Source organism: Struthio camelus, chromosome 14, assembly GCF_040807025.1.
Source record: "Struthio camelus isolate bStrCam1 chromosome 14, bStrCam1.hap1, whole genome shotgun sequence".
Classification (NCBI taxonomy): domain Eukaryota; kingdom Metazoa; phylum Chordata; class Aves; order Struthioniformes; family Struthionidae; genus Struthio; species Struthio camelus.
Genome location: NC_090955.1, coordinates 21,853,512 through 21,876,002, shown reverse-complemented (window position 1 = coordinate 21,876,002; position 22,491 = coordinate 21,853,512). Strand labels below are relative to the sequence as shown.

At 34.5% G+C, this 22,491-nt stretch overlaps 2 protein-coding genes across 11 annotated transcripts in view; one reads left to right on the top strand and one right to left on the bottom strand.

Annotated features, from left to right (window-relative positions):
* CENPP (centromere protein P) overlaps positions 1-22,491 on the bottom strand; it is a 160,555-nt gene that overhangs the window by 70,153 nt on the left and 67,911 nt on the right. The window lies entirely within an intron of this gene.
* On the top strand, positions 981-20,730 carry ASPN (asporin). Its single transcript, XM_009688102.2, has 8 exons — positions 981-1,211; positions 7,410-7,677; positions 10,640-10,752; positions 13,029-13,242; positions 13,796-13,906; positions 16,525-16,618; positions 18,213-18,351; positions 19,516-20,730. The coding sequence occupies exons 2-8, from the start codon at positions 7,434-7,436 to the stop codon at positions 19,711-19,713; spliced, it is 1,113 nt and encodes a 370-aa protein (XP_009686397.1). The 5' UTR covers positions 981-1,211; positions 7,410-7,433; the 3' UTR covers positions 19,714-20,730.

Genomic DNA, 22,491 nt, shown 5'->3' with positions numbered 1-22,491 from the left:
CACATGGAAGAACAACGCAGTAGGTAACACAAGCCTTATCTCGTTTAGTATGATGGCACCAAAGTTTTAATTTTTGGAACAATATTTTTTTCTTCCTTAAGCAAATAACAGTAGACAAAATAATGAACCAAATTACATGGAGATTTAAAAAGATATATTCTCTATTTTTCTCTAGCTATTTTACTCTAGCAAGGCCAGACTCCCAACGTAGAAAGGGGCCAACAGGTGAAGTCACAAGTGCATGGACTTGTACAGATACAACGTATTGTAAATCTAGAGACACAGGACGTTATGTTGACTATGAACCTTTCACTTTAAGCAAGCTCAATTAGACATATATTTCTGAAGTAGATACAAATAGGCAGCCTACTCAAGGCAAACAATGCATAGCCCAATTTCTAAACGTAATGTGCATGTCAGTACAAATAACACCACTTGGCTTGAATTCTGATAGACTTGTTCTGAACTTACAACTCATCTTTACCATTGAATATTGCACATTGTCTCTGTTTTACATTGATATGCTTTATTTCTCAAACACAATACAAATTATATTGACCAAGAAAATCTATTCTATATTTTACACGCTTCCTCTCACCAGACAGTCGTCTACTGAAACAGAGGTTGCATTTACACATACCTACAGAACAAAGTATTGATTTTACAACTTTAGAAGATTTGGCAACTTGCTGATCACTACAGTCTATTGCTTTACTCTGTCACTGGCTATGGTTTTCTATTTTTATTGAAGCTTCACTTTTCAAGGAGCAATGGCCATTGAAATCATTAATAAGAAGTGTGCTGCCCTATGAAGAACTGACTGAAATGGACTTCACCGTACTTTCAATGGCCTGATGTCAACTATTATTAAACTACAGGTTTTACAAAGTCTTCCACTAGACGTCTAGAGTTAAGCCAGAAGTTTTGGCTGTGATACAGGCAGTGATGAAAAACATATGAGTAGTAACAAGTCGCCTTAATATCATTCTTCAGTACTAAGATGGGCTAATCTGTAGCAGCAGTTTACTCGGGTATCACCCAGGGTGCCAGGAGGATCAAGAAGTTTTAAAGTGGAATTTTGCTTTATACCTACTTTCCATTTCACAGCACTCAGCTTAATTTCTTTGTATCTCTTTTTTTATGAAATAAAGTGGACAAAGCCCTCAGGTGGATTATCACAGTGCTTCTGGAAGAACTACTAAACTTGCAAGGTATGTTGTGTTTGAATATCTACTCTATTTAAACAGCAATACAGAATTAAGCAACATGCTGTCCTCACTCTACCATGTCGATTAATAATGGCAGGCAATTTAGAGCTAGAAGTACTAATTTTTTTTTTTAATGGAACACTTTAAAAACTACTTCACAACTGAAATAATTCTGTATTTACTACACTTGAGCTCTAAAGCCAAACAAAAAAAAAAAAAGCAAGGGAGCTGTGAGCTATTTAACTATTAAAGGACTTGTTAGATGAAGCTTCTTAACAACCAACACAATAAGCTCTTGTTTCCCAGTTAATTCAATCTATGCAAATTTATCCTTCAATCACAATTGCTCTTACATTTATAGCTTTGTATCATCTTTCTATACTTAAGTACTCAGGAGATTTTTTTAAAGTAGATACCAGCAGAATAACTAGAAATAAAACATGAAAGACTGAATTATAGATAAGCATCTCTAAATCAAAATAACCTAAAAATGTTCATAGATTATGTTCAGTAACACACGAGTCAGTGTTTTCTAAGAAAAGTAAATACTTTCTAAACATATATATATATATTTACAAATATGTTATTCATTATCATACTATGCAACTTGAATATTGCACTATTTCTCAAGACACAATTATTTCTTCTGTCATCTTACTGAGCAAAAAGTTTCCACCTATTTTTCTTAAGCAACCTAAATAAATCAGTAGACAAAGAGTTAAACATAAATCCATTTATTTATGGAATGGGACAATGACTAATAGAACTAGAACTATTTTTAAATATAGCTTTCAAAACAGCTATGGTCTTGCCTTTCTTTGGACAAAATCTGTGCACACTGTAATGATTTGTGTTACTAAGGAACACAGGGATTTTTCTCTGCCTCTGTAAAGACCACCAGTGTGTCATTTTAACATTTCCTTTACAGAAAAAAGGCTGTAGGAAATTTTCCTTTCTATATCACTAACAGAAGCAACTTCTAAACTTAATTCTTAGTTTTCTTAAGTCTTAACAATCTACCTATTAACTCTTTCAGTGTCATAACTTATAAGACAACAAAAACCACATGCTGCAGGATTCTGCTACTGGCATGTAACCACCAGGGAATTCAAACTGGTTTTCAGTGCGTGCAGACATTCCATACTAATGAAATGATTTTTGTCCCCACAAAAGCGTTTTTTCCTTCCTAATTCATGTTTAGAATTTTCCTGTCTACTGAGCACTTCTGTGGGGATTTCCCATTTAATTTTTACTATCTGCAAGTGATTTTAATCACTTTAACATATTGCAATGCCACCTGCATTTAATTAGTTATAAGCCACAAATATTATACTGAATTAGTAACATAAAAAGTTCATATATTCCACATGCCATTTGGCAATCTGACTTTTGGTAAAGATCACCACATTGCTGGATAAACATGTTCTGAACAATAAGCCTAGATCTTAAGATTGTTAGATACAGGAGGAAAGAAAGTCCGCCGTACAGCATCTCTATATGGAAAGCATATACTCCACATTCAGCCACCCCTCACTTTGAGGGGGGCTAGCGTTCCAGCAGAAAGGTGTTATTCAGAAGTTTTTGTCCTCGAGGAAAAGGAGTACTGCTATGCGTACTTCTTGCACGTGTGATGCAAGAACTACGTGAGTCCTCCCTGACTTCACAACACTCTTTCTCAAACTCATTTTAAATGTTCTGGTCTGTAAAAGTGAGAATGCACAACAGTGGACATTGTCCAAGCAATAATCATCCATCCTGGTTATTATTCAGTAAAACACTTGAGCCGGTCTAACAATTTGCACGTGTCAGAAACGGCTGTCACACTCTTCCTTCCCTCTCATTCCTTTTTACTTTCCTTCCCCCTAAAACAGGCTGCTCCTCCCGCTCCTTTGTGCTGGCTCTGATGCTCAGACTGATTTAGTTTGTTCACCCTGAAAGAACGGGAGTTTTTTGTTCTGACTCATGTTAGTTTTACAATGGTGTAGCGAGTTCAATCAACTCAGTGGGGAGCCTGAGCAAAAGGCTGGGAGCAGAACCAGCCTCATGTGGCAGCAGCTGTAATGCTGAACTGTATTTTCTGAAACAATTATTTAAATAGTTCATAAAATCCTCTTGAAAAATAATTGAAGTATTTCCAGAAAGACCACTAGGATCCTAGGTTTCAGGGTTTGATTTTTTTTTCTTTTAATTCTCTTTATCTAGAAGTTTAAGCACATAAAAAGTTTGTGTAAGTTTTTTGAGATGAACTTCAGAGTCAGAGCATTTCTAGAGACTTATCAACAAGTATTTACTGGGAATCTCAAAATCTCAGCAATAAACAAAACAATAAAAAAGCTCCACAGCTTCCTATGTGGTTCTTTGGCCAATGGAACCCTGGAGTCAAACTTGGTTGCTGCCCCTAACTACAAAGCTGATGAGCAATAAAGATCTCCTAATGATAAAGTGGGAAGATGAAGCAATGGCTTTTTCGCTTTCCTGAAAAAAGAAGTAACGCAAGTATCTGAGTATCACTCAGATTTCCTCTGCATAGGGGCTTTTTTTCGAGAGAGTTAACTCACAAGACTTACAGGCTTAATCAATTGTGCATTACGATCTTGCTTTCATAGAATTGTTTGTACCAAACTCTTTTTCCAAGAGCTGAAATTAGCCACTATTCCAATCAAAGCATCAACCTTCTCATAGTTTGAGATTACGATTTTTTTGGAGTATTTGAAATGAAAAAAGCAATTCATTTGCTACAGGTGCAAGTGTGGAAAAAGGCTTTTAAATGCTTTCATTACACAACTTACTAGCACCAGATCTAGAAGAGCATTTCAGGAACATGCATTTAGGCACTGGGAAACTATACACCCAAAGCCCATCACATGCAGAAGTCAGCAGGAACTTAAAAATTAGATGTCCCCGGATATGAAATATGCTACAAAACTTGATTTCCTACATGTATAAATTGCACAAAAAACATTACTTTGAGCAAAGCACAGAACTTTCTGTCACTTTAATTCATAAGCTGCAAGAGGAAAAAAGACCAGCCAAACAGCCTCTCTCTGAGCAAAAGCACTTGGCCAAGACCAAGGAGAACTCAGAAATCTGAAGTGCTTCAAATTCATCATCTCCTGACTAGCGGTGTGACTAAAGTACTGGACCTTTCAACTATTTTGCTGAAGGTGAAATACAAGCTTGATAGGGCCAAAGATTCAAAAGGCTGACAGGCAGACATGATTGCAATTCACTACAAACAAACCACTGTAGGTTCCATGTGTTGTTCTCAGCACTGTTTATATTCAAAAAAAAACTTTCAGGCAAAACTCATAAGCAGTCTCTGGGGTTGAACTTTGCTCCCCTCTTCCTATTCTATCTATTTATTCCAGTGAAACTTTCTTTCTCTGCCACTTGCTGATCTAGCTTCTGTAAAGAGATTAAGAGCATTTCTCTATCACTTTGCCGATCACGACACTATCCTACCAGTCCTGAAAAACGGAGGACCCTTTTAAACCATTATTAAGAGGAGGTGAGCAGCATCACTGTCTCTTCCAGATATCTCGTAAAAGGTAAAAGTGCACTTTAGTAAGGTATTTAAATTACAGATTATCAAAAAGAAAATCAAACATACTGTCTAGGTTTCCAGGTAGTCTCTAACATTTTTGCTAGAAGCATCATAACAGAACGCTACTTTGAACACAAAAGAAAATGTGTGTGAAGCTTCTTTAAGAACTTTGAATAAGCTAAGCCAACACCCCTATATATATCAGTGCATTTATTTTCCTGTGATTAAGGACCTATGGCAAAATGCCTACATCATGAGATTTTTCAGCTATAAACAGAACAGCAAGTACTTAATTAGGTGATCAAACAAGAATCGACATCCGTTTAGTATTTCCCTAAAAAAGTCTACGATAGTCTAAACAGAAGCATCTTATAAACAGGATATGCATAACAACAAGATACAAAGTGCTTCCTGAATTGGACTTGGGATGGAAACAGTGTAGAGTTGAGGGTTGAATTCTTTAAGTTTTTTTTTTAAATGAGAGCTGACATGTGAAGCACTTTAGTCACCCTCTGTAATGATATTGCCAAAGTCTTGCCCAAAGAGAAGTCTTAAATGACCAATAAATTCATCAATTTCTATTGGCTAACAGTTGATTAGTTCTCACTATAATGAATTTTTTTTTACATACTGAGTGAAAGCAACTGAAAATATTCAGATATGCCCAGCTAATGATCCATTTCAGGGTTACACAAATTATTTCTTTTATAAAAAGTATTCCAAAATCACCTATTAAAGAGCAATAGCTAGGATTTCCAATAAGTAACAAGCCATTCTGATCACATACTCCGTAAATCTTCTCCAGCAGAATTCCTGTGAGCCTAACAGAATGTTTCTTGATTTCTAATACCTACTTTGTTTATATCATTTCTTACATATTCTAGAGAAATTTCAAACCTAAACGTCACATATGGAAACACATCTACATGTATTAATAAAACTTAAAGATACTTTTTGTAACCTGGAGGTGACAATGCACTGCTGTCTTCAGGAAATAGCACCAGCTTTCCTGAGGCATGAAGTCTAAGTGATGATCATGAAATCACACTGACAACTACGTTCCCATTTATCATTTATACACAAAGTAAAAGAAATCTTTGGGAAAAAAAAAAAGTACAGTCCTCAAATTCCAACCCATACCATTAAGATTTCCAGTAGAAAGACAGAATTTAAACCATAGTAGCTTCAGTGTTAGTGCACTTCTTCAGAAATTGAAAGAAGCAGTTATTCATACTTAATATCTTATCTCCCTTTAGTGTTCCATGTTCTATTAATAATGTTTTAGATGCTTGTTTTTAGAATATGAATTCAATATTTACAGGATTTCCTCATATAGAGTTGTAAAATATTGTTGCAGAAATTCTTATCCCTATTTTACTTTGTGTCCAGTTTCATGGGACTGTTTGGTCAATCAACTCAATCAATTTAGAATATAAACAGAGTAGGTAGAAAATATCCAAGGGTTTTGAACTACGGATCATCATTACCCAGGAAACACAATATACTCTCATTTAGAACTGGATAATTTAGATTCACGATTTTCCCAGTCAGGTATAACTAAGAGAATTCTGGTAAAATTTGAACTCAGAGAAGCAGAATGAAATTGAAAAAATAGCTGCAGTGAGGCTGTATTTTTCTAAAGACAAATCTACTTTTGATGATCTTGGTAACTTGTGTATTCTTCTCAGTTATATCAGATAAAAATCACAACACCTATCTGACTTGAATTTATCGGCTCTGTAGATGCCCTAACTGATCCAATGTCGTTCTGTCTTCCAGACTGAAGGACACTGGATTACTGAAGAAAGATACTTTCAGGTTACAGGCAATCTAGACAGCTAATAGCTTTTAGAGCATTAAATTCAAGCACAGCCCCTTTGGGCTAGATGCCTAGCAATCACATACAGACCTCAGGACAACAAAACTAAGTTAAAAAAAAAAAGTTTATTGAAAAAATATTCACATAAAAGTATTGACTTGCAGTTCATTTCTGGAGTTTCATTCAGCTACTGATTTTAAATGATGTGGATCCATACCTTGCAAACCCTTGTCAGAGAAAAGAGCCCTGGTCAAATGCAAGTGAATACAAATGTGCTTGTATTAAAATGCAAAGGGGACTTTTTATCAGCAGGAAAATATGAATGCCTGGAACATGGGAAAAGCTGTTGCTGTGACTGAAAACTCAATCTGTTTTCCAAATTAGAATAAGGATTGTTTTGGGAATGTCCTGATGAATGCATTTTATGTATTGTTAACTAAATAGTCCCCCTTTTTCTTAAAATGAATTAAATTTCAAATTCTTGTAAAACCTGCTACAAAGATCACACTCTATTAAAGCCTTGATCCAATTGTACTTTGCTTCAAAGCCCCAAGTAAACGATGATACTATTTTTTTAAACTCAGCTAAAAACCCTACTTTGATATGCCATCAATATCTAATAAATTTCACTTAAAGAATATTTTTATTCTTCTTCACCCTTAATACATTTCTTAATCCTTAATATTCACAGCAGACCATGTTCAGGGCCACAGAGCGCAGAGTGCAGTGTAGCAATGAGTGAATTAAGTAGTACAATGTGTTTATGGGCTCTTTTACATTCACTAATTCTTGGGTTTTGTTTGTTTGTTTGTTTGTTTTTTAACACTTTTTCTTCAAGACTGGTTATCCTGACTGAGAAGACATGAAAGAATATGTGCTCCTTCTTTTCTTGGCTTTGTGCTCTGCTAAACCTCTCACTGGTCCTTCATATTTTACACTAAAGAACGTGATGCTCCAAGATATGGAGGAGGAGGAGGAAGAGGATGACGATAATTCTCTGTTTCCAACCACAGAACCAATTATACCACTAATTCCTTTTGATCTATTCCCAATATGCCCCTTTGGATGCCAGTGCTACGTGAGAGTTGTTCACTGCTCTGATCTGGGTAAGAATGAATTTGTGCGTCTGTTTTCCACTGGATTATTCTTCAGAAGATTTTCCTTTTGAAAGATAAATTCTACAGTTCCATAAATTACACACACACTATGGCTATACTACTCATTTTCAAAAGTAGCTTACATTGCTTCAATCAGGCTGGCAAACAATATCAAACATTAAGCTGTGTCTGGCATTTGGTACAATATAAAAGCTTTCTCAATTTATGTACATCAGTTTAAAAAAAAATGAATAAGCTGTTACAGCCTCCTTACATAAGGAATGACTTATATTTATAACAATACAGATTGGGATGGTATTTAGGATATGTAAAAAATAACTGTAAAACAATCTATTTAACTTAATACTGCTCTAGGTGAATAACCACATATAATCTGCATAGCTTTCTATCCACTAAAAGAACAATCGTAAAATGGCACATACTTATATTCATGTTTTAGATAGATAATACTTTATGCTGTTCCCTTTACTTCCATGAAGTTATGTCCAAACAGATGACAACCAAAATTTGCTGCATCTCCTGTTTGCATTAGCCAAGCTATTAGTTCCTTATCTCAAAAAATACTATGACTAAAGTAGTACTTCATCCACAACTACAAAGCAGCAGATCAAATGACAAGAAAGGACAACAAAGAAAAAAGAGGCCATAAACAAACTACTATGAAGTTATAATGCAAGAGCACAGAAGGGAAACAAACTATTTGCTCAGCTTAACTTCTGTTACAACTGCACATGGCTCCCATAACATTTTAAGCAAAGGCAAATCCGCTGATGTTATCAGCCATCCCTAATGATCAAAATCCCTTAATATTTATTGCTGTAGCTCCAACTTGAATAAATGTTCATTAGTTTTTCTGTGATTCAAGGTAGTTGATGGATAATTCTCCTGTCACTAGCACAGATTTAGCATGCTTATCCACATACTCTATTTCAGCACCTATGACATTTGTTGTAATCACAGCTCGGACACCATTCCTAAATTTAGTCCCAGGCTCTTCTTCCCATGTCTTAGAAACACTGAGTCAGTGTGCAAAAGACCATTTATGATATTTATGCCTCAGCCTTCCAGCTTCTGTCTTACACTAATCAAGATGCTTTCACCTGCCACTGTGTCTGCAGCTGAACTCTCTTGCTTCCCTTCTTTCGTTAATCTTTGTTCTTGGATAGGATGATGTTGATAGCACTGGACTCCTCCTGTTTCTTTAACTCTCCTCCCACCCCTTATTTGAACAGCACTGTGTTAAGTTATTCTTTCCTCTCCTTTCCTGTGTTACTACCACTTACCAGCCACTCAACTCCTCAAATAGACCTCCTTAAGACTTTCTTAATCCAACTCCTGACTCTCCTCCTGCTCATCTTCACCCAATCCTCTTCTATATTAATGTCTTACTCAATATTATTACGTACTTCCTTCAGTTCCTCCCCACTTTCAACTCTCCCACACAAAAGCAAGCATTCACTGGATTCACAGCTTTGATACATGAAAAAGTCACTGAACAACAAGAAGTTACTGTTACCTGCTAGGTTAATAGCTGCCAGTGTGTTTCTTATGCCACAGAACACCGTGGTATATATGCCAGTTCTCTAGAACTGACACTGAAAAAAAAAAAAATCATTATTTCTGCTCAAGAATTTTAACATACGAGTGACACAAACATTAACACAGAAATTAAAAATACAATATGGTTTCAAGGACTGTATTTCAAATAGAATACAGGATAGAAACCCTTAAGTATTATCAATACTAAATAATTTGCACAAAGAACTATATATACCACATATTTTTTCAAAAACAAAGTAGAAGTCCTTCATCAGAGTAAAGAAGAAATTAAAATATTTGCTGTTTGCTAAGACTAAGAACTACATGGCCAATAGCTTTCTATCAGGATATTTCCCACAGGTAGACAAATTTCAAAGCTAGTGTTGGTTTGTTTGTTTGTTTGTTTTTTTAAGTGCTGTCAAAACATGACAAAAAATTGACATGTCAGTTGGTAACTCAAAATAATTTTTTAAAAGTAAACTTCCATTTAAAAAAAAGTTTCATAATTAGGAAATAAAATAAATTTCTTTTACAGACAATCAGCTGTGGGGTTTTTATCTGGTTTACAGATTGCAAGCTGGTTTACCTAAGTTTACACATGGAAAAAATCTATTAATAGACTTTAAATAACTGTAACTTATTAACTATGAAATTATTGTTAACAAAGTGAGATCACCATTGGATATATACTTAGATCAGCACTTCTACGGAAAAGCAAGTTACTCTCCCCCATTAGTGTCTTCTGCTGATTCAGAACCGTAGCCTGTATGAATTGAAGTGTTTCTGCAACCAAAGCAGTGAATTGGACTGGAGAGCTTATACAAATGAAAATTAAGTTCTGGCAGCTGGAGGATCATATTTTGAACATTTCTACTGAGAACACATTTCTCAACTGAGAACACTTTTCTCACATTTCTCTGTATGGCTATATAAGCAGCTATGCCAGCACAATAGATAGGGCAGTGCCGAAGTAGAAAGGAGCATCCAAACACTGAGCAGAGATCAGTTACTGAAGCTGCACTGTTCCTAAATACCAAACCACAACCTCCGATTCTCTGAGGACTGCTGTCTACAGCGGCTCAACCAGTATCTGGTTCAAACTATGCTCTGAGGCTGCTTATTTTGCAGACGCAAGGAGTGGGTAATGGGCATACCCATCAAGCTTTTCACAGTCTGCAGGAGTAGAAGCAGTCCTGAAATTATCCACTCACTTTTGTCATACATTCTGACTTAATTAGGTCCTTTCATTATCAAAAGTATTCTCTTTTGATATTTATTTTATGGCTGTTTGTCCTTTCTTTCCCATCATAGTCATCAATAATCTCATTGTGTTTTTCTGTTTAGCAGACAATTTCTTTGGACATGCATACAAATAGGTAAAGTTTCTCTTTTATCTCACGCACTTAAACAGGTTTGACATCAATACCCCGTAACATTCCACCAGATACTCGCATGATCGACCTTCAAAACAACAAAATTAGAGAGGTCAAGGAAAATGATCTCCAAGGACTCACATCACTTTATGTAAGCTTGTTATTTTCTGACTTTTAAATCTTATTTAGCAATCTGAAATATTCCAATACTTTTAAAATATAAATGGTATTTTTACTCTCCAAGAGTATGTATATGCCTGCATATTTGGCTGCTCACATACCATGAGAAGCAAGTTTCTTTGAGCACTTTGAGAACTTTTCTTTTGAGTTTCTTTGAGAACTATAATATTTTCTACGACACCCAGAAAAGGTACCACATACACCACTTAAAAAGTTCCCCAAGATTTATTCAATCTTAAGCACGCAGAAAAACACTTCTTGTATTTTAAAGGCTGCAAGGTAAGTCCTCCTTGTTGCCCACCCAGCTCCCAGACGCACAAAATTGTAATCGTTTGCAGAACTTAAGCTCACAGGAGAACTAGATATATCTGCAGAGGGGTATTTTCAAAAGTACACAGCATATAACTAACACACGTACTACTGAAAGTAGAGACAGAAATCTAGTTGACCTGAACAGAAAACAGACCAATACTCAATTCCTGAAGACATCACGTGTTTTACTACTATTTTTAACATGCTCAAACATGCACGTTAAGATAGACTTTAAAATAACTACCGCTGGCACCTGGTAAAGAAAGAGATTAACAGTTTATATAATGCCTTCTTATAATGAAAGAAACCAAAATAATCTGAGACACCTGGAAGGGCAGATCATGCTTCAGAATGCATAGGTCCACAAGATGTCGCTCTAGATCCAGCCCTGACGAGGACTGAATTGCTTGTAAAAACGACAAATCCATCCCACAAGTTATAACAAATTAGAGACATCCTACTCCACATTAAAAAGTCAAGAGGGATGCATTAAACCAGTGTAAACCAAATCTTTTTTTTAGCCGTATTTGGCTTCTGAGTAAGAGCTCATTTACATTTACCAGATCTAGGCAAGGTGTTTTTGAATGAGCTTTTTAATTATTAGAGGTTAATCTAGGATAGAAAACATAGGAACAATACAATTCCATTGTCTGCAACAATATGTTTGCAATTCCAGCTGAATATCTCTTGTATGGGCTCAGAATACTCTAACCAGTACATTAAGGGTAAACACACTATGTGCAGTTTATTTTCAGTAGATAATCTCTTACAGATACTAACCTCCAACGATAAAGAATGACAGAGGAACACATCAGGAATCACTGTGTTATACATGAGAGTCACCTTTTAACTATCTGACAACTGAAAACTCTGAGCTGTTTTGATTTTCCTCATCAGTTAATTTGTGATCATGTAGCAAGAGCTAACGGGATTTTTACTGAAAGCAAAGTTTACTTTGTACATTTTATCTGAGTAGCAGCTTTCTTAGCAAAGCCACAGATGGCAACTTGGATTCGGAAGGAGAATTTCCTGTTTATTTCCTTAAGCCATGCCCTTTTTTGCTGGGAAAAAGATTAATTCTGTTTTGCTCTGTTTTTTCCACAGTCCCTGTGAGCAGATGATTTACCTCTAGCAACAGCTCAGAGAAGTAAAAAAGGAATAAAAATGAATAATCTAGATAGGGAAATGCAGAGATGTGATCTGACACGCAAAATAATTTCAAATAATTCATGATTTGCTGTCTGTACTTATACAAGTTATCTGATAACGCGCTATCATTTTACATAGAAGTACGTAGTAACCAAGAACAAGAAAATGTCCAAAAAGGTACAGAATAATCAGGAGAGATGCTTAAATCCACAAGAGTTGAAAATTACAGCAAAAAAGATATTAATTGATGTGCATATACCACTGGCATACAGACATTAACATTTAAGAAATTCAGATGAAAAACATGGCTTTTATTTTGCAGCACAATCCTGCTGAAATAAAAGTTGAAATTTTGAGTTTTGAGCATTTGTTTGCAGTAAGGAACCAAAAAAAAAAAAAAAACCAATCCTCACAGAACCCACAAATCATATAAAGACAAACATTTTGTTTTATCAGTTCATTGGCACCTTGTTAGCTCTGACAGAACTTTTTCTTTACTTTCCAGTTAATACTCCACGTTTTATTCATTTATTTGTTTGTGCATTAAGTGAAATGCACAAAATATGTACAAAGTTTATTCTAGCCAAAAAAAAAAAACAAACACGTATCACTCCATGTAGATGTTAGTGAATAAGCTCCTGTATCAAAGTTTGGTATATTAGAAAAATATAAAATATTACTTTAATAATTACTAAATTATATACCAAATTCCTCACTTAAAATGCATAATCACAAAATTTCCATATAGATATATGTTCTTTGAATTACTTTTCCCATTTCCCATAGGCACTGGCTTTGAACAACAACAAAATAACCAAGATCCATCCAAAAGCCTTCCAGCCAACAAAGAAGTTACGACGACTGTATTTGTCTCATAATCAGCTAACTGAAATCCCAGTAAATCTACCAATATCTTTAGCAGAGCTCAGAATTCATGCTAATAAGGTTAAGAAAATCCACAAGGAAGCTTTTAAAGGAATGAAGTCTTTACATGTTTTGGGTAAGTCCAGATACAAAGTAAATGTTTATATTGAAAATTCAGTATACTTCATTTATTTTTCATTCAAACATTTCCCCAGTGTGGAATTTCCTCTGAAGGAGATATCTGTGCTGTGGAAATTCTCTTTCATAATTCCATTGTGAAATAGGTCAGGTATCTGGTAACCCTGCAAGCCAAGTTCTACAATCTTTATTCACTGAAAGCTGACGCTTCCATCCTCAAGAACAGATAATCAAAGCTAATTACTAGCATTCCCAACATATAAAATTCCAGTTGTCACTCTTCTTTCTGTTGAGGTGATTCGATACATGTCTAGTCAGCTTTTCCAGACAGACCTGGGTAGGGTGTAGATATGTTATATATAATAAGAAATACCCAGAGATTGCACAACTCCAAAATATTCATCTTGGAATATAATCAGTGAAGTTAAATAAACATTAATTCTTAAGATACTAGAAGCCATAATTATGAATAAAATAAAACCAGTTATTTATAACCAAGTATAACATATACAAAATTCCAGCTCCATAAGTACTTTTTTTTTCTTGGACAGAAATGAGTGCAAATCCTCTAAACAATGATGGAATAGAGCCAGGAGCTTTTGAAGGAGTAAATATCTATCATATAAGAATTGCAGAAGCTAAATTAACTTCAGTTCCTAAAGGTATGTTTTGTTTTATATTTTTTTATATATCTTATCCATACCCTTATACTCCTAAATAAAATTCTTCAACATATATTATGTTTATTAAAATTTTCCTAAGTACTTTCTTCTAAACTTATTTTACTGTTCATTCCCTCCAAAGCATCTAACTCATTTTCCCTACCTTATTTTTTCTTTATGCCACTAGTAACCAATTTTAAAACCCATCAGAAGCGTGCATGTGCATGCACGCACACACGCATTCTCCATCTCTCTTTACGCATCTAAAGCCTAACGTTTCTCACTTTAATAAGTTTCAAGCTACTTGAAGCTCAAACATGCTCTGCAGTAAAATCAATTCAATGGTAATCCAATATGAAACACAGAAGCAATGACTCAATGTTTTATACACCTTTCGATGGAGTTTTGCTAAGTGAAAATATCAATAATTTAATTATATCCAAGTAACATACTATAACTAAATCACTGCTTCATACAGAACAATTAACTTGTTGAGTTGGAGCTGTAATAAACTAAAATATTAGCTTTACAAATGATCGACTTCCACTCAAGAAAAAGAAATTTAAAAAAAACATGAAGGAACTCAGTACAACACTCCACTTGCATTTTTCTGTAAGTCAGCATATCATTGAACCGAATACGATTTGCAATATCCCAACTGCTCAAAACAACTAGCTAATAGAAAAGGGAGGAAAAAAAGCACAGTACCATATACTGTATCATTCTTTAACTTACAGAGAGAATATATGTTAGACCCTAAGATTTTTATTACTGCCTCATTCGGATTAATTTAATCCCTTCTTCTAGGAAGATGAGATACACAAATGTATCTTTGTAGGAGAACAATAAAAAAAAAAAGCCAACCAAACAAAACATCCTAATTCTTAAGATATGGTAAATTCAGGATCAGAAACTACCCAGCTGCTAATGGTAGTTAGTACTTCTCAACACACAAAAAAGATATTCTTGTACTACTGTCGTAACACACAAAAAAGATATTCTTGTACTACTGTCGTAACACCAGTTCCTGTGACTCTCCGCAACACACACACACACATGTAAAGTGGTTCAGATTTAATCTTATGAAGAATTATCCAATCAGGAAATAAAGCACAAGTTCCAACATCTGGGGACAAATACTACGCATACTAGATAACTGAATTCACGGTGAACACATTGTACATAAATAGAGATTAACAATAAAAGGATCCTTGTAACTATTATATTAGCATTAAGAGATTTTTTTAAATTATAAAACGCACTTTAAATCTAAAATGGACAGATAGAGAGTCTGCTCTCTTAATACTGCAACTCAGACATAAGCAACACCCTCAGGAATTGTAAACTGGAAAAAAAAACCCATGATGTCAACTGACATAAAGAAATTCCAAAGGATTCCAAAAGCTATCTGCCAGAACAGGTGTTAAAAGCTGGAATAGCAACACTGTTACATCCTTTGGAAGAAAACAAGTATCTACAGGCATCTATCACAGGTTCCACAGAAGTATGATTTTTGACTGTCTACTGCTGAAGAACTGCATATAACATCCAGTTAACCAAAAGTGTGTGAAAGCCATTACAGAGAAAGTTAGAAAAGTTATATACAGTTTCTGGACTCTGAAATCCATTTGGACTCTTATTTTCTCAACATCACCATAAGCACTTTCACATTCTTATTTTCCAATTGTCGATGGTTAGCTTTAGAAAACCGTATATAAAAATTGACACTTGCCTGTCATCCTGTTTTGTTCTATTTCTGTCGAGAGACCCTCTGCAGAATATTGGAACATGCAATATATTAGGCTATGGAAAGGTCAGGTATTAATATTATTCCTCCTTGGCCATTCTTCTTTTTAAGCCTTAGTAGTCAAATTGCCAAATCACAGAAACACCACACGAAATGCTGCTTGCCTTTTGACATTCACCCAATGGGAGCTTGGTTCTTATGTTAGATAACTCCTCTTACACACTAAAAAAAACTCGACACCTTGTCAACCATGATTATCCACACACTAAAACTCTGAAAAACCGTACCGTACTCTCAGCCTTGAATTTTCCAAGAAGAAAAATCAGTGATCAAACTAACAGGAAAATTTTTACCATCTCTGAACCTGCTTCTATCACTTTTACAGTAGGCATCATAATTCACACAGAATGTCAGGAAAAATATTATTAATATGATTACAGAAGAACAGCTAATACAAAACAGCTAGAACATGCAAGGAAAAAGAGTTTAGCTGTAAAACAATAGCATAAGAAAACAACTTTTGTGAAATTAGGTAAAAAAACTAAAACGAGCAAAAATAAGGATTTCTTTCTACAGCACACAAAAGAACAACTAGCATTAACCTACATTTCTTATCATATAGAAAATTCACCATGGTACATAATGCCTTTGGAAAAGGAAAGTTATTCTTTTAAATCAAATGACGCTGCTGAGAACTAAAAAAAAAAGTAATATACTTGTATGTAATATCCATTTATTTCGTGAAGACAATCCCTCAAGATTTTTCACCCAATCCTAAACACAAAGGAAATAAGTTGTTGGGAATATTCCAGCAAAAACATATTTTAAAAGTTGGTTTAATTTTTCTCATTGTGTATTTGTTTTACAACAGAACTACCCTCCAGTCTACTAGAACTTCATTTAGATGACAATAAGATCACAGCAATCGAACTTGAGGATTTTAACCGGTATAAAGATCTTCAAAGGTAACAACTACTATGCAGAATGTTTCCTATGAGACTATTTGCTTGGAAAAGGTCAGGAGAAAAAGGAAGTAGAAAGTTTTTAAAGGAAATCACTGTAAATAAAAAGAACAAACTTTAAAAAAAAATACCGAGTACACAACATTAGCTTTGTTACTACATATCTTACCTACAACTTCAATAGAAGCATATTTAAAAACAGCACCTGATTACAAAATGTAATCATCAAATTACTACCACATGGTGTCCTAGTGATGTGTAATGTATTTTTTTTATATAATATCTCCTAATATGCTAGTAAAAATACGCCACTAACAAGCACTGCATGCATTTCACATGCTTAAAATATATGAGCCTTAAAATACATTTGTGGTCACATTATCAAAAGTATTTAATATTTCTTCCGGCCTGTTTCCTATCTGACCCAGGCATTTTAACTTGGTCACTCACCTCACAAATTCCCCACAAAATGTGGTAGACAGCAACAGCAACTGATTTTCATCTTAGGAACAGAATGCCCTTCTTGAAATTACATTTGTAAGACTTAAGAGTCATAACAGCTTTTTATTCCAGAGCAGGGACAAATGTATTGAAAGGAGACAATCCACACACACCCCAAAGGAAAATATAAAAAGGAAGCAGGAAAGGGAAATTTGAGGCTTACGTACACAAATGCCTGGAAAAATTGGTAGATCATAAGAGAAGAAGATAGATTCAGTTCCTGAAATTGGCTTAAGAAAAACAAAGTAGCTGGTAAAAGAAACAACTCGATAGCTGCTTCTAAATGTAATGGGGTTTAAGAAATAGAAAATGCATGGTACTGAAGAATGGATCACAGATGTAGGACATAAGAAGGAAGTTCTCTCTCTAAGGCTTAGTCAGTACTTTGAAAAAAATGGCTGATCAACACTGAATTTTGGATTTTGTAGTAGAAACCTGAACCGTTTTTAATTACCAGCTTCAGTTACTGAAGAAATCAGAGAGAAAGGAAGGAGGAGGGGATTGCAGGATGAGTGGAAACAGCAACTCCAAACTGCCCTGAGCCTCCTCCTTCTGAATCAGCTTCCTAGCAAACACAGGCTGAAGTCTTACAGCAGACAAATCTAATGAAGGTCTACTTAAAGGAAAAATAGAAGTAGGAGAGAAGGTGAACCTGCTTATTTTTTAGATACAATGCTTTTGACAAAGCTAGATTTAACTGTTTCTTTACAAAACTTGCTATTTTGGCTATTTATTAAAACAGTACTTTTTATTACCATATTAATACACTTTGTAGCTACACTACCTGTTAAAAGGGCATGATATATTTTACAACCGGATTTATTGATGTTTATCATTTTAACCTTTGCCACTAAAAGATGAAAAACTACATGCAAAACTGCTAGCTACTGTCCCTTATGTGGAAATAAATTAGAAAAAAATATTTATTAGGTCAATGGTGATTTTCTGTCTATCAAAGGTAAGATTTCATCATGCTTCCCCAGTTCTTCTTTTTTTCATATGTACTCCACGTGTAACTACATCTTTAAAAAAGGATGCTTCAATGCCGCTGTAAACCTCCATTGATCTTTAATGAAACATCTTGTATGATTTCTAGGCTAGGCCTTGGGAACAATAAAATCAAGGATGTGGAAAACGGAAGTTTTGCCAATATACCACGTATACGCGAGATCCATCTTGAAAAAAATAAGCTCAAGAAAGTTCCTCCTGGACTACCCGATTTGAAATATCTGCAGGTCATATACTAGACTTAATAGATGCTTTGGGGTTTTAAGAGTTATTTGATTTTCACACTATCATGCTGACCGGGACATAATTAAAAGCATAATTAACTGTCACCTATTTCGACATGACACAAGCAATAGCAAAACTTGCAATCATTTATTTACTTAAAAACAATAAGCAAGTTCAAACAGCAGGATCACTTTCTACAAAAACGGAAAACAGTATCCTATACCAAGAAAATTTTTTTAAAAAAGCCTATCATACATACTTTTATATCTAAACAGGCTGGAATTGAAATTTTTCCTTCTACATGCTGAAAAGTCTAAATCCAAACAAAATATTTTATGAGAATGAATCGAAGTGCCTAAAACTTTAAAATTCTGCAATAAAATGCTTTCGAATCAGTTATATTCCCTGAAATCTGAAACAGCAATTAGAAACACATATGTTTTATAAGATGACGTACGTGTTGGGATGCAAAACAGGGTGATGCTTGAAGAAACACGAAGAAATGCAAGGATCACAGAGCACATGATAGGCTATTTGGTTAACGTTTTCACTTCTGAATTGCACTTCTTTCCACTTGTTATTTCACTTCCATTCAGAGAAGCATCTTTTGATATAAATGAGTGTGTGTGTGTGTGCATATTAAAAAAAAACAACTTAAAATGTAATGCAAGTTTAGTTATTCCTAACAAAAGAATCCTTTTGTCAATGTGAATTATTTTATTCACAGAATTCTAAACTGTAACATCACAAGAAATTTTTTGCTACATTAAGCTACATCACCATTAAACTCATCTGTTCATATAACCATCCCACACATTTCTCCTAATATCAACTCTGCTCCAGACTATTTACTATTACTATTATTAAACCACTGAAAATAGATACTAGATTATAAGAGAATATTCCACAAAAATATGGCCAAATCTTTCTAACAAAACACTAACAAAAAAACCCACAAAACTGACTGTATGGGAGGGGAGAGAATGTGATAGGAGAGAGATGTTTTTCTAAATATTTAACATAAATTTTTAATTCCTGACACTATTTGAAGTCTATATCAATTGTTGTCACAGAAATCCTCAATTATCTATATGCCAATTATTTGCATAGATATTTTTCCAATTTACATACTAAACATTACATTTTACCATTTCTTATTGCTGCAGGTAGTCTTCCTCCATTCTAATCACATTGCAAAACTGGGAGTGAATGATTTCTGTCCAACAGGAGGAAGAAAGAAGAAAGCATTATACAGCGGCATAAGCCTCTTCAACAATCCTGTGAAGTACTGGGAGGTTCAGCCTTCAACTTTTCGCTGCATTTTAGCTAGAAACAGCGTGCAACTTAGAAATTTCCTTAAGTAACACAGAAGTTGGGCATGTCAAAAACAGTCTGTCCAAATCAGTTTTACAATACTTGAAATCTGCTGAGAAATGGCAATTTTACACTATTTAACCAGTTTATAGAGTATTTACTATTTCAGAGATAATAAAGTATAAACAATGTATCAGTAGGATCCATTGTATTATTTGACAATGTTCAACCTACATTTGAATAATTTAAGCATAAACCTTTATATCTCTCGGAAAGACTCTTGCAAGTAGAACTGGAAACTGTATTTGATGTTTCCAATTATAGATGTTGAATTCTTAACGTAAATAGTAAAGCTTTGACATTTTTTTCTTAAAAATAAATTCTAAAAATCTAGTAAAAGTAACTTTTTCCATCATAAGGTCTTTTTCTCTGTTCAATGTCTTTTTAAAAAAAAGTATTGCAAACAATTTATCAGATTTCAAGTACAAGTTCTTATGCCATTTTTTGATAACCAATAAATAGGCAAAGATGCAACAAAAAGGTGCTGTATTTTGAGTTCTTGTGTCACTAAACTAGAATATATTTTTATAATCTAGTTAGTGAGATAAAGGTGGGTTTCATACAAAGAAGTAATACACAAAAACTTTAAAGTTTTTGATATTTATTATTGCAACTTTAACTAGGGAATGTCCTTCAATGTTTTGTTATCAACGTAATTTGATGCACTCTGAACACTACAGAGTAGCATTCAAGATTCAGCATATGCTTGAAGCTTAATAGAAGTGATAATTATACTCTTTTTAGGCCAGCACAAACATTTTCTTTTACTTATTTCAATTGTAATCACGCTCTTCATTTAAGTTTTGTTTCCTCTTTTATATTTTTGACACCACATGGGGTAGAAATTCCTCATTAATGTTAATATTTACCCTAAAATTGCTGAACCCAAGCAGCAGATAGCTGGAACTCAATTCTCCTGACTTATGTAGGTCAGCACATAGAAATCTCATTACTGACAGTACTGTATAAAATGGATATTTATATATCTACTTAGTGTATATTTTCATTGGGATTCAAAATAAATTAAATAAATTTAAAGAATACTTGTGCATGTTTTTTAATTAAAAAAAATGAATTAAGACTAAGTTAGCTTTCTCCTATAACACATAATAGGTCAAAACATGTAGAGATGATATCCAAACATCTTTCAGACTCTCTTTAGATATTTTCCCTATTCTTTGGTTTTCCAAACCTACATACATTGCAGATTTAATGCTACTGTTCCTCATAAAACTACCAATTCAATGATTTATTTGAAGCAGCTACAGGAAGTGACAGAGTAGTAGTACAGGAAGATAATACTATATAGAAATCAAGCAATCCTCAACCTCTCAGCTTTCCATACCTCCCAAGGTACACTTATAGTGCACTAAGTAATAAGCATCAGGTCTAAATTCTGAATTTTTCATATGCTTGGTCTCTTTATACTCTTTATACATGTTTTATATTCTTTATATTTTACATATACTCTTTATATATATATATATATATATATATTTTGTTAGCACTGCTATGCTGTTTAGAGATCATACACGTTCACGTCCCTGACTGACATAGTTATGACTATAAAAGCCTGTAAGTTCAGATCACCTAAGTACTTAAGCCTTCTACAAATTCCTCAGTCAGCACACACTTAACACCTGTGATGACCTGAAATCAGGGCACCGCTTGTCCTGAAGGAACAGTTTTTGCAAACAGCAATTCTGTAAAACACCCCAAGGCAAACGAAAACATAGCAAGAAAGCCTGCATAAGACCAAACCTATCTATTCCTAGCTTCTGAAGGTGTTTCTGAGGGGGGATTTTCTAGAACATAACATGGGAAAAGCAGTGATTGGTACTGAAAATAGCAGCTAGTGAGCGTGAGTTTATACTGGGAATTGGGTGAGTTTATACTGTGGACCTCTGTAGCCACAGCTGCGTCATCATGTGCGTGAAGAGTTATGATCGCTAAACAACAGATCTATGTCAGAAGACAAGCCTGATGTAGAATACAGTCACAAAGGAAATACTTCACTTCAGTAGTTTTTTTTCACTAGGGGATTTGTTAGCACACACATAGGAAACAGAACCATTGATATAATAGAGTACATAAACGGCTTTCATACTAGTTTTTGCTAAAGCTCCACATTCCCCGAGGAGACACAGTCTTAGCCTCTCCATCCTTTACACTTTACTCTAAATAACCCCAACAGAAACAAACCAGACAAGGCCACATAGGGATATAGCCAAATCTTTGAGCCACCTTTAAGAGAATTTTGTGGAGTAGGAAAGAATGTTGAAAAGAGCGAGGGCAGAAATAAGTAACTCAGAATAAAACAGATTAGTAACATAACAATAACACACCGAATAGACTAGCCATTTATCCTAGAGTAAATCATTACTTATCACACAGACTCTTTAAGCCCATACTCAAGTAGAAACACCCACTAGTTCATGATAACAGCCCAAATCCACATCCACACCCCCTGGGAAAAACTTACTTTCTCTTAAGGATAGGCTACCCTGCCTAACACTGCCATAAACAGCTCATGATCTCATATCAGAGAGACAAAGCATTATCAGTGATAACTAACAGTTGAAGAAGAGAAGTGAAGATTTGAAATTAATGGCCCTTCTTATCATAACTGAAGTCTTTAATGTTCCACAAGAGTTTCAGTGCTTATAATGTTTATTATCAAAAAGGTGAAGGAAAGATAGATAAACAATGAGACAGAAAATTGTAAATGACCAGAGGCTGCAAGAGTAAAAAAAAAAAAAAAAAAAAAA